The 13,719-nt window shown below is 37.2% G+C and overlaps 1 protein-coding gene across 1 annotated transcript in view; it reads right to left on the bottom strand.

The window, feature by feature from the left end:
- LOC108766029 (protein patched-like) overlaps positions 1–13,436 on the bottom strand; it is a 17,747-nt gene extending 4,311 nt beyond the window's left edge. Inside the window, exon 1 of the mRNA XM_018515047.1 lies at positions 12,066–13,436. Coding sequence (XP_018370549.1) covers positions 12,066–12,266 — 201 coding nt within the window. The 5' untranslated portion in view covers positions 12,267–13,436. The remainder of the gene's footprint in view (positions 1–12,065) is intronic.
- Positions 13,437–13,719: the final 283 nt, after the last annotated feature.

A 13,719-nucleotide genomic window follows, 5' to 3' on the forward strand; every position in this document is an offset into this window, starting at 1 on the left:
GGTGGGCAGTATCTACATATTACAAGCTCGCGGCGCGGGACCACCGTCGTTGACATAAGATCCTGTTATGCTGTCTGCTATCTCTCGGCGCAGCTCGTGTCGCGCCATAAAAAACATTAAAAGTACGAGTAACATAAATTCGTTAAGCGCGGCGGCGGCCGCCTCGCTTCTCTCGCGAGAGTACCCTCCTCGAGAGACGAGCGCTGATCGCCCGCTCGGAACACTCTCACCCTCTTCACCTCGTCGGGCTCTTTGTGTCTCCTCCATCTCCACTCTCGTTGCGATTCTCTTATTTTATTGCCCGTCGATTATACCGTCCACACAATACACAATCATCGATTTTAAACGTGGATTACACTGTTAGAGATCAAAAGAGCAATGATAACCCAATTCTTTGAGTTTAATAACATTTTGATATTCTTAACTTCCATGTACGTCAAAATGTAAATCAATCCATTTCTATAGTTAGTTTCAAAATAAATATCGTCCATATTAATGTACACATTTAATAAATAATAAATTTCAGCTAAATTTAATACATTTTCTTAAATTGTTCAATTTTATTGTTTTAATGGGTAGCAGCGACTTATGGGAATGATTTTTTTTTTAATACAGAACTGATTAAAAATAACTCAAATTGGGTATAATTTCACATTATAAAAACAGTGTAGCTGTTATATTACGAGGGCCAATAAAAAAAAATTTAATTTTTTACTATCAAAGATATTGAAGGGGTGTTAAGTTTACAAAGCTAAAAACCTTATCGCAACTTAATGAAAATTAGCACAATTCGTGAAACGTCATAGGTTCGCGTGTGTGTTTCTTCGGTTTTCATTTCTTTCAATCGCGCGCCGTGAATTCCAGAATACTCCGCGTGCGCGTGCACGTAACTCACCGCGGTACGCCATGTCGGATAAACGAAGAGATTCTTGCGGTAGGTACGGCTCGAAAGTGTCCGCAAGAAACTCGATCCGGCCGGCGCTCTAATCGACCGAAGAATTCCACAGCGATGTCTATTCGAAAGGGAAATCCAAAGGTCGAATTGCGGATAGTAACGAGATTTCGAGACAGATGATAATCGCGAGTACTCTGTTCTTCCTCCCCCACCCCCCTTTTATTTCGACAGCAACCCCATTGTAAAGTTATCATTCTATTTTCAATACTTCAATATATAGTTTTGATTTCCCCCTCAAAAAATTCTAGAGTTTCTAATAAAAAATTGAAAAAAATTCTGGCGAGCAAAAAATAGATGTTTAAAGACGTACAGGTCAAAAGTTTAAAAACACTTTTGAAAAATTAACAGTTTTGAAAATTACTTACTCAATTATCTACTCTAATGTCCATAATAATATGTTTTTTAAACAATAATTCTTCAGATTCAATAATTCATTTATTGTTGATATTGAATTAAAAGAATTAATGTTAAAATACATATTGTTATGGATATTTGAATAAGTAGTAAAAAATGTCAATTTTTTTTGAATTAAGTGTTACCAAACTTTTGGCCTGGAATGTAAGAGTATACAATTCATTCTTATACAGAAATTAATAGGTTCTCTGATTTCGATTTCATTCAGAATATTTTTCTATAAGATTCTTGAAGAATTGCATAAAAATTAATAGGAAAATAGAAAAAATGTCCGAAAATTAAAAATTAAAGGTGGCAAAAAAGTTTTCTCTGGAAAATCAATGATACGTTAATCTTCGTGATAATAACGTTGTCAGCCTAAAGAAATAGTCGGTGTCTCGAGAAGAGGACGTGAATCGAATCGATCTTTTAACACAAAATTGTGAGTGCAAGGAGAGCTCTATTTGAACATTCTAAGGACTTTAGACACACCCATATGCATGTATATAGAACGGGAGCCAGGTACAGGACCTCGTACGACAGGCGGAAGATGAAAGGCGTCCGAATGACGCCAGCTTGTGTGGGCGTGTATCCTTCAGCAAGGATGAAAGGGACGGACCGACCCCTAGGCGCATCGATGTCCGGCACACTCCTCCTTCTCGTTCCTTATGAAACTCGAGGAAAAGCGTGACGGTCGGTGTCTTTAAGATTTTTCACGTGTTAAGAACGCGTGAAAGCTTCCTGCCGGTTGATGAAAGTCGAACTCATGAGAAAGCTCGTATTGTCATTTTGCATCTGTGCGAATTCAACTTCATGGTAATCATCATGTAACTTTTTTGACTTTCCCTAGACCTCCTAGGGTGAAAAGTGAAAGATGTCTCCATTACCTTAGGATTACTCAGGGCTATTTCGGCAAACTCCCATTAACTCGAGGATTAACTTTAATCGACGATCGGCATTACTTAAAACAAAACATCTCTAATATATAGTTCATTGTTTTTAATTTTTTTTGATACATTAAATATAATTCTATTAATTAATTTGATAGTTTTATTCGTATTATTTAATAAAATAGTGCTGGTTAAGTTATTCGGAGTTGATCGAAATGACTGTCAGGCGTATATTATTTGCTTGATACCAAACTCTCCAACTTATTTATATTTAATTAATTTTTCATTGAAATTACTTGCCATTTATTATATAATTTATGTAATAAGAAGACTTGAGTTTATTCTGTTAATAAATTATAATTGAAAAGACTTGTAGATGTAATCGAAAGTATTAAAAAAAATTTTTATTTTAAAGAAAAAATTACATAACTGCTACCCAATTTTTTTTTATTGTAATTCTGTAAAAAAATACATCTCGGCCAAAGTTTTTTACTTAAAAATTTTGAAAATCCATGATTACTAATTTTTATCTGCTTTTTATTTCCATAAAAAAAGAAAATCAGCGAGGAAAGTTTGCGAATCAATTGCTTAATAGCGGATATCTTTATAGATTTTATGAATATTTCATTAAAATTTGTTACATTAGGAAAGAAGGTGAAAAATAAAGCTCTTTTAAATACATTAACACTGATTAAAATTAATAACTTCAATCGTCTAGCGTGTTGTTTGAAGATGATCTTTCGTGTACCATAATTCATGTAATGAGATAGTTACTCCTATATTCTAACGTGTAATTTCCCGTAATCATATGTTACATAAAATTTCTTCGTGATATTCCCTGTATGTTTAGAGTGCGAAATATTCGAGACAGATTGAAAAATTAAAACAAGCAATAGGCAATTTTCTTTACAATGTATAATTATTTTCTTACTACTATTTTATTACCACATAAATAAGATGACAATGTTATTGTGTGCATTATACGGTCATCTTAAATTGATATAATTTTTTAGTTAATTTGTAAAACTATCAATTATATTTATTAAAAGTAATAAACCTTTTCAAATATAATTTGTTGGCAGAATTGAATCGAGTCTTCTTATATTACATAAAATGTATAATAAAATTAACTTTGATACAAAATCAATGAAATATATATAAGTTGAAGAGTTTTGTATCAAGCGAATAACATACGTCAGGACAATCTTAAGGTAAACACGGGTTACACGTGTTGGTATGGTTTTTAAAAGAAGAGATGCAACCGCATTCCCCGGCCGTCAGACTATGGAGAGGTAAACTTCTCGGAAAAGTAGAATTAAACTGTTTGTCTTCCCTTCTCTCCCCATCCTTGAATTGCTTCCAGAGGAAAGAGGTACCTCGTCTGTCCCAGTTCCGTGACTCACCCTGTACACATATTTCACAACTACCGTATGTCCTCCCAACGATAAATTCTAGATTAAGTCTTGTCTAATGAAAATTTGAAGAGAAACATTCATTGTAAATCTTCAATTTTCAATATTAAATCTTTTAAACCGGAGGAAATAAAATACATAAGCCATATGCGAAAAATAAAAGTTTAATTCGTATGAATCTAATTATTAATAAACAAAAAATTAATTAAAAAAAAATTTATTGAAGTTAATATTATTTAATATAATTAATTAAAAAAATTAATGTATCTTAAAGATAAAAATTAAACAGAAAGGAATACAGAAATAATGTTATCTATGTCCACATCATCCAGGATTGTTCCAACTCGTTCTCAAAGACGCACGCGCATCTATCAATCTACGATATTAAAAAAAAATCCAACTAATTCGTCTTCCGGTTTGAATCGTGTTCGATAGGACATTCTGGTACACCCTGTACACGAGTTTCCATGGGTCGCCTTCGAGGCGGTATGCGCGCCGCACGTCTCCACCCTCTCGTAGGTATTATTAGTGTTGGAAGTCTCTCACACGTAGTGTCGGCGCCCTTTAATCTCACTCTCACACATATGCGCGTGCGTGAATACCCGGGTATTGTGGAGCCACACCGAAGACGACCGCTTTCAGCTGCTAGAAATTAAGACACAGATTACGGAATAGTGCGCCCGTACGCTATTTCGTGCCGCTGGAATTCAGCATTTATCTTCGATCGTGATCTTTACGGGCGATCGTCTCGGATCAGCGGTGGCAACGAGCGATGCGTGTGCTGGGAGCCGGTCGATAGATTTCCGTCGTAAACGTCGCGCTCGACGACATTGGAAATTGTCGGATCTCCGAATCGATCCTGTCAGATCATTAACGATAAGTATATTCCATTCTTGAGATTTTATTACGAATTTTATTATAGGGGTAAAGTTGTTTTTTAGCCTAATAAAAATTTACTCTTGAATATTAATTCGATAAAAAAAATGTAACTTCTATAATTATTGTAAATTTAAATTGCAAAAATAATTTTTATTCCTGCATTCTAAAAATAATTGCCTAATTTCTTACTTTCTAAAATTTTTCGACTGGAATTTAATTATAAAAAATGATAAAGAATATCAATTGAGTTGAAACGGAGTGGCTCGTGTAAAAAAAAAGAGAGAAATTTCACTCTTTAGAAATTAAATTCTCCTCCCAAGATTTTAGAGAGTAATAAAATTTATAAAAAGAAAGAGAAAAATGAGATATACAGTATTATCAATTCGGGAATTCAATGATTTTTTACGTTGATTGAGTACGATATTTTAAAAAGAAATATATATATAAAGAAATGAGTCATCGAATTGATGTCGAATCGATATAAATTCGATTTCAATACCAATTTGACGTCGATTCGACGTTTAATTAACGATCATTTCTTGTTGAATAATTAACAATTTATTCATAAAGAACAAAATAGACTGTATGTTTCTTAAAATTATATATATCAAAATGATGTGTATTAATTATACGAAATATATCATCTGAAAAATAAGCGAAAATTAAAAATTGTATTGTTTGAATGCTCAAAAAGTATTCGTACAGAAGAAAAATTTAGTTTCTAAAATCAGGAATATGTGCGAAGCTCGTTTTTTATGTTAGAACAGAATGTATTCGTTTTATAAAATTGCTAATTAATGTTTATTTTCTACAAATAATTTCTTTATAACAAATTTCCTTGCACTTTTTGCTCTCACTGTATTTATATTTATGAAAAAATATTCATAAAAAATAAGATCCCATTATATGCACAATAAAAAAACATAGTAATAGAGAGAGAGAGAGGGAGAGAGAGAGAGAGACAATTTTCAGGAAATCTCTTAATTCTCTTGCTTTTAAAAAATTCTCTTGTCTATTACTGCAATCAGTAATATTTGAAATCGTATTAAACAAACGGTAAACATTTTCCGTTTATCAATATAACAATTGATACCCATAGGAAATAGTCCCGCATATGTGAACTATATATGAACACCAAGATGCAGCAGGTCGAGGCCAGTACCCCGTGGTTGAATCGTTCCTCGTGAACGTAAACAAATTGGAGTAAATGAACTCCGGCGCGCGGTCTCGTATGTGTGACGCAGTGATGATAACGGATCCACGTATTCTGTAAACATTCGGGCTACGCCGGCGAGCGCGCGCACACGTACACATGCTTGTTGCGTGCGATGCAAGCAAGGCCAAGGTTGATCCGACGCGATCGAGTTGCATTCTCAATGAGAATAAATCAATTCTGATCAGTGCGTTCAGCGCCGCGTTTCGATCGTTCCGTTAAAAGCGAAAACTCCATTATCGGATTGACAAACGAATCCGCGAACTTTAGAATGCAATTATACGCAAAAAAAACTTTTATATTGCGAGGAAAACGAAAAAGAAGATTGGAAGAAGTCAGACTTCTCTGTCAAACTTATTTTAAATTATTGTAATAAGTATTATACAGTAATCAAATGCTCTTTTTTTGCTTATTTAGTGAGCTTCACAAATATCTTATTGTTTCTAAAAAAAAAAAATATTAAAGAAATTTTTTGATATTAATATCTATAATTTAGAATTTAGATACTTGTTTTATATTTATAATTATTTTATTTAATAGGAGAAATTTGATACTGACATGAAAGACCTTGCAGACGCGACGTTAGTGACAAACAGCGGTGCAGACGAAAGGAAGGGTAATAATATATTTATAAGATATAATTACGCTAAGATATAATTCGCAAAGTACATTCCAATTATTTTGGAATTACACAGAAAAAAGACTATTCTTAAATCAACCATAATATACTCATATATAAGCAAATTATAATGTTGCTTCAAAGATATCAATCTTGATTTGATTAAATTTGTTTTGATGCAAGTATTACTTTGCACTTAATTCAAGACTTGCTCAATTAAAAATCTTACGTCAATACAAATTCAAGACTAAAATTTTTAAAGCAAGATTACAATATTTTTGCTTATATATGAGTATATTATGGTTGATTTAAGAATAGTCTTTTTTTCTGTGCATCTTAACTTATAAATATATTATCAGCACAATCACGGAGGCTTGTAGACAATTTACTTATATTGGATCTTTCAATGAATTAAATCTTTTTTTTTGTATCTTTTTTCTTGATAGTCATTCTTTGCCTAAAATCGTTCTAGTAAATATTCAAGATTAATCAACACTTTGACACATGTAACAAATTAAATAAAACATAAGATTATGATTGAAAATTTCTTTAATAAAATTAAATCAGTAAACATATGTAATTTTATCTAATTTCTTTCTCCGCATTAAAATATTATTTATTTTATCAATGTAAAGAAGTGCCTTTATCGAGCTAATTGCTCTAAATTAAGTCGACTCTGAAGGGGACGAGACGAGGTACACAACGACAACGTCAAAAACCGGGTTGATGGCATTATTTTCGGCGAAACACGCCATGCTTCCACATGCACGCGTTCTCTTCAATACTCCCCGGCGCACCGACGAAACTAATTCATCACGTTCCATTATCATCCCGCACATAAATCCTTCCGGAGGAGTCAGTCTCTCTTCTTTGTGGAGGAGAAAAAGACGAAGAAGAGGAAACACGCCCGTATGCATGCGTCTCCGCACGTACGACGCACGCACGCACGCACACGCACACATACGCACGCTCGCCTTGTGGAGGCCGGGGCCACTGACTCACTGACTCATTCGGCATAAACGCGAAGCACGAAGAGGCTCTTCTTCGGCCGAGCCGCCTCGTCGGGAAGAAAAGTGGAGCATCGACCTCGAATTTTAGTCTTTTTATCTCCCGCCGACTGTCACCACTTCTTTTCTACCGGTGATCGGCGCTTTCGCGATTGTGCAATCGCGCGAATTGCCGCGACATGGAATCTTAAAAATTCTCCATCCCTTGTATCACGTCTTGGTCGATAATATATGCACCGAGAGAAAAATGTCAAAGTATTGCGAAGTACAAATTATTTACGACGTACGTTTTCTTCGATATTTATGAGTTATGAACAAATTTGTTTGCGATGACAGTTGCGATGACGAAATATATACATTTCGGTGAAATATATTTCATTAATTATTATAGAAAATAAAACAGATGGCTTATTTGCTAGGAATAAAATTTTATGTCGCTGTATTTAATAAATAAAGATTTACTTTAGTGAAATAAATATATTTCTCACAAGTAAACTTTCAAGTATCTTTTTCTCAGGGTGAAATTGCGAAAATTTGAAAAACACGCTATTGGTTAAAGTTTAGGACTGCATATCGGATTTTAGTACAAACTCGTATTGGTTTAGATTTTAGTATAAAGCCGATATTATCGATTAAAAAATTGTAAATTTAACGAGTATTAATTCGAATGGAATATTATTTAAACAGTGTATCAGTTTTTACTTACAATTAGTTATCTTAACTAACATTTCGATCGATGTTTACTCGCAAGGTATTGCATTCCTTGTTTTTTCAATAATAAAAAAATCATGAGAATACCAAAAATTTTTACTTAACGTTGCCATAGTAACGTGTAAGTATTAGAAATGTTGTAGAATATCATTGTTACCGAAAATTACGATCTAATATCGCTAAAATTGGTTTAGACGAAGATACGAGCGAAAATATGAGATTTCAACGAGACGACCCGGTACATCCGCGATGTGGAAATCGCTCGTGCGACCACCCAGCGCGACTATCACGAGCAAAAAGTTCGCGAGGCTTGCTACTCGCTTCGCCTCTTATTATAGGTGCGCATTTCTCGGACCATCGGCCGAGATACGTCGAACGCAATTGAAAATAGCACCAACGTGGATTTAATGTAACATCCTTTCGTCACAGTAAACGGATATAATTTAAACATGACGCGGACAGACGGAAATTGAAGATATTATTGCAAGAAAACGTGGACATTCAGCGTTCTTGTAAAACGAACATAAAAATCGTAAGCATCTGCTATCTATAACTCCATCGCATTTTAGAAACGCGATGTTTCTGTCAAAACACTGGATGTACGCGATAAATCTTCGATGTTTTGCAATAATGAGAAATAAGAAACGAACACATCATACTCTCTAAATTCTTTGGAGTGAAAATTATATGCCAGTCTTGAAAGTGTGGCTCAATTTTCAATCTTTAAGAGTGGAACCTCACTCTTCAAAATAACAATTCAGTTTAACGAGTTTGAGAGAGTACATATTTCTGGCGATTTTAAAGGTTAACCAAAAAAAAAACTCTTACTAAACATTACCAAACTTCCATATGTTACCAAACACTTTGAAATCACTTGGATTTCTTCTTCTAGGGAATATATATTAAGAATATATTAGGTTTTTTTTTTGTTCGCGTTGTTTGAAATTCCCACAAATTTTTGCACAAATTTTTTAAAACGGGATAAATAAATATTCGAGCGTTGAAAAGAAAGAAAGCAAAAATATTGAATGTAAAAAATACAAGCAACGCAAACATACTTATTTATTCCACCAAGAGAAGTTTGTTAACATGTGAAAGTTTGGTAATTTTTATTTTCCATTATTTCAAAATACCAGAGATTCAGTGTACAACCTATAAAAATAGGATAAAGAGACAATAATACAGAGTTTTTACAAATTTCTCGTCCTAAAATTCCATAACTTTCTTTAATTTCCCTGACATTTCTCAAATTTTCCCAATTTCCAGTTTCGTGGCAGCTCTGTAATGATAATTGTAATACAAAATTTAATTTTTCTGTCAGTTCGCTGGAACGATATTCCCTCATAAACGAGAGGTATCAGAGTTTACGAAAAACGAGATAACGGTCGCACGAGATCGTGCAGCAATTTTGATGGAAGCTCTCGGGTCCGATCGATGAAGGAAAGCGAATCGATATTAACGCGTGATCGTTCCGGATCGAAACAGGCATCCTCGAAAGGCATCGCGGTACCGTACGCACATTTTCGTCCACGAGAAAGATCTCGGAATCCGATCTCCCGATTCCGTGTGCGACAGGTCCCAAGAGATCTCAGTAGTTACAGAAGAACTGCTAGGGATGACACGTCTGGATCCCGCGGGCCCAGGCAGGAAGTTGATCCTTCGATCCGGTACTTTCAAAAAACACGTCTCGAGACCACCCGCGTATGTGAAAAGTTCACAGCTCGTCAGTTGTCGCATAGCTCCGGAGAGACTTGGCCTGTTTGCGGCTAAATTGTGTGCGTGAATGGGTATTAATGCGAAAAGATAAACAGTTTTTAAAAATAAACAATTCGTAAATCAGTGACAATGGGAAAGATATTTTTAAACAGAATTATTATACATTGAAAAAGATAGAAAGGTGATCCTAAACAAACAGCTTACTTTTTGCAACTTTTTCTTTAACACCGTTTTCATCAAAAGGAAAAACTGCCACTTAAAATTTCTCTTCCAAAATTTTCGAATGTAAACACTCCATTCATCAATCGCTGCGTTACAGTTCATAGCTTAGTCCCTTGGAAACTTGATATGCAATGGACATGTACGTGTATAGGAATAGTAATGCAAGCATTTCGTAAATAGACAATTCATGAATCAGAAAGGTGGACCTAAATAAATAGCTTAGCTTTTCCAAGTTTCTTCTTTATAATTATTTAATATCTTCGTCGATTTAAGAAAAGAAAACTAATTAAAAAAATGTTCTTTCAAGAGCAAACCTTCCGAATACAAAAATTTCGTTCAACCGTGAAGTATTTTCTTTCGTGTCGAATCATTTCTACTCAACTTTTCCGGCAATGGACCACCCAGTATAAACTTCCTTATGGCACAATTAAACGATTTAAGACACGACGAACGGAATGAAGAGACGAAGAGATTCGTTGCTCTTTCAAGGAGTATCATTTTATGGCAGTGGCAACGGACTGTAGAGGCATCATCGATAATACCGCTCTCGAGGCAGCTTCACCGACGACGGCGATAAGAGTCGAGTAGCGCTAACCGCCGTTAAAACGCATTTTCGATCGTCAAAGTACGCCTCGTTAATCGCCGATCGAAGATAGCGCGATGCCCAGTAGGAAATAACGGCGCCGTTATCGCCAACGGTTAATATAATTTGCATTGAGTTAACGCAATTATCTTCACATACCGAAGGGCCACGCGATGCCGTGTCGAACTATTATCCTACGTCTACCTATTTGGCGTAATAAGAATCGATAGCGATATTCATATCTCATGGCGTATTGGAAAAATTATCTCATCGTCTTAATTAGCCGTCCCTGATATCTACGTTAAGGAACGTAAATAGGTTCGTTAACGTAGTGTTTCACGCGTAAATAATGTTGGAGATAAGCGGCAATCGACTTTTAAGAGCTGGATTTTTCTTACTGCTTGCTGAATATCTACGATTTCGAATTTTCTTATCAAATTACTCGCCCATTCGCTGTTAATTGGATAAACTTGGTTCCGGTTTCATTTCACAAACATATTTTTTTTTTTCATTTCGAATGATATCGTTGAATTAACTGAGGCGATTTAAATGCCCATACAAGAAATGTTTGATTCAACGAATGTTACATACTATTTCAAGTATTTCTTCGTTCTTTTAATACAGACTGTCAGATGTTAGCTTTATATAATTTAATGTATCGATTTCGGGTAATAATTACGCAAATGTTATTCGGATTGTATTTTCAATTTTCAACGTACGTTTCTACAAACTTTTCTCAAACTTTAAAAAAAAAACAATTTATCGAATTATTATGCTAAATGGAGCACGTAAATCTTTTAACAAGAAATGTTGAATATCAATTTAACACAAACTATTCAAATAACGAATTCATTAAATTAACACGAAAATATGTTAAAAATTCAACACAAAATTTTAACAATGTATTTCAGAATCACTTAAACCCAGTTTCACAATTCACGGTTAACTCTTAACCAAGGTTCAACTTATTCATTATCTCTTTCCAATTCTAGAATCAGTAAATTGAATCTCGGTTAAGAGTTAACCGTAAGTTGTGTAAAACATAGGCCTTAATAATTTTTGTATATTTGTTAAAATAATAAAAATTAATTACAGACGTGAATGACCCATCATGTGCAGTACTTACTAAACGATTGGCAAATCATCGTGTGTACTAAAGATTAACTTTAATCTCGGTTTATCTCTTTCTAAGGCCCTGTTTCACAACTCATAGTTAACTCTTAATCGAGGTTTAACTTATTCCTCATCTCTTTCTAATGTTAGAAATGGAAAGAGACGAGAAATAAGTAGAACCTCGGTTAAGAGTCGACCGTGAGTCGTGAAACAGAGCCTAAGAATTAGAAAAAGACAAAAAGTGAGTTAAACTCCGAGATTGACGTAAATCTACATTGGTAGAAATAAAGGAGGGAGGACAGGAGGAGGACGATCGAACGGGGATAATAGGTGAATAGTAACGAGTTCTCACCTTCTCGAGCTGATCCAACGCAATCGCGGCGTCCGTCCAGCTGGGCCTGACGTAAAGATCAGATTCGTGCCGGATTCTGGTGCGTTCCGCTGCCTTGAGGTCCTTCTCGCCCTCCGCGTCAGCATTCTGCCGCGAGCCCGGCGATCCAGAAAGGCGTCCCGCTAGGATCCCCGTGGATATGGGTCCGGACACGGAAACCATGATCTGTCATGCATTCGACCGCCACGCGCGATTACAACTTTCCGAACTCGCTCGTCTTTCTTTCTTTCACTTTCCAACTCTTTCGAACGAGAGGGAATCTTTTTAGTTTCTCATCGATCTCTCGTGGCGGTTCGCTAAAAGAAAATCCTGACGACCCTCGAGGTAACCAACTTGACGTTTCAATATATCGGTCCTTTTTGTTAATTTTCTTGGAGGAGGGGAATCGGGCGATCTTGTCTTTTCTGAACCAACGGTGGCCCTTCCCGAAGCTCGAAATTCGCGCACGAGGACGTAACGAATCGATGCGCGCGAAAACGCGTATTCTCGCACACTCCACTGGCCGAAAAAAAATCGCAACACCTTTTCAGGAGCACTTCTTCACTGACACTGTCTGGCGGTTTCCCCGGAACGGAACGATAACACGTGACCCCCCTCCCCCGTGAGCCACGCTCGAAATTCGCGCACGAGGACAGCGGGCAGTGGCGCGCATGCGCGCGCGTCCTGCCGATGCGATGTATCGCGCAGCGCGCTCGGCGCTCGCCGCTCGGCACTATACGCCGCGCCGGACCGAGATGGACCGAGATCGGTTTTTAGGTTACCCGCGGTACGTAAATACGTCTCTCTCCGTCGCTCTCTCTATCTCAGATCTCTTCTCGCCGCCTCTCGCTTACACGGAGCTCGAGGAACGCCCGGCGAGGGCGCGCGCGCGCGCGCACGTTAAAGGGAAAAATATATCGCACGACGCAATTGTTTGTTTTATTTTTCTTTCCTCCTTACGTACAATCGCACGTAAAAGATCGACGATCACGTGTCACCGCGCCGAATATGTACAATCCACGGTATCTCTCGGTTAAGGCCCTTCGCTCCGGGCCCGGCTTGCCGCCGTGTTGTGTCACACTGTCACCAGTCACCACTGAGGGCACTGAGTATCGCCGCCGCCGCCGCCGTCGTCGTCGTCGTCGGCGTCGTCGTTGCCACTGCCGTAGTCGCGTTCGCAGAGTATGACGGGCCCTCTGCGCGGGCCTCTGATGCGGGCTCCTGGTGGTGCGTGCTCCGGCGTGAAAGTGCGACGGCGGACACCGGCGTTCACACGACCGCCACTTAGAGCAGTCTAAGTCGGTACTAAGCGAAACGCGCTGCCACATTTCTTTCGTGGCCTGCCTGCCGCGCCGGCCATAGTTGACGGCTTCCTCCCCTCTCCTGCTCAGCGCTCCGGCTCTCGGGTGCGCAAACATCCAGGCTCGTGCGTAGCCGCGGGCCCCGCGTACCGTCCGCAAAGGGCCCCCGTATCGCTCGCGCGCTGCCCAAATCAGCTTCTGTCCGCTCCGATTACGTATTTAGAGTACAACTCTACGACTCCCTCTTCACGCTCAACGCTCATTTTTATGGGCTTTATACAATAAACCTGATTAAGTCATTATCTAAAAAATTGACCAGTCGCTGTCGAATGTGA

Source organism: Trachymyrmex cornetzi, unplaced genomic scaffold (genome assembly GCF_001594075.2).
Source record: "Trachymyrmex cornetzi isolate Tcor2-1 unplaced genomic scaffold, Tcor1.1 scaffold57, whole genome shotgun sequence".
NCBI classification, from domain to species: Eukaryota; Metazoa; Arthropoda; class Insecta; order Hymenoptera; family Formicidae; genus Trachymyrmex; species Trachymyrmex cornetzi.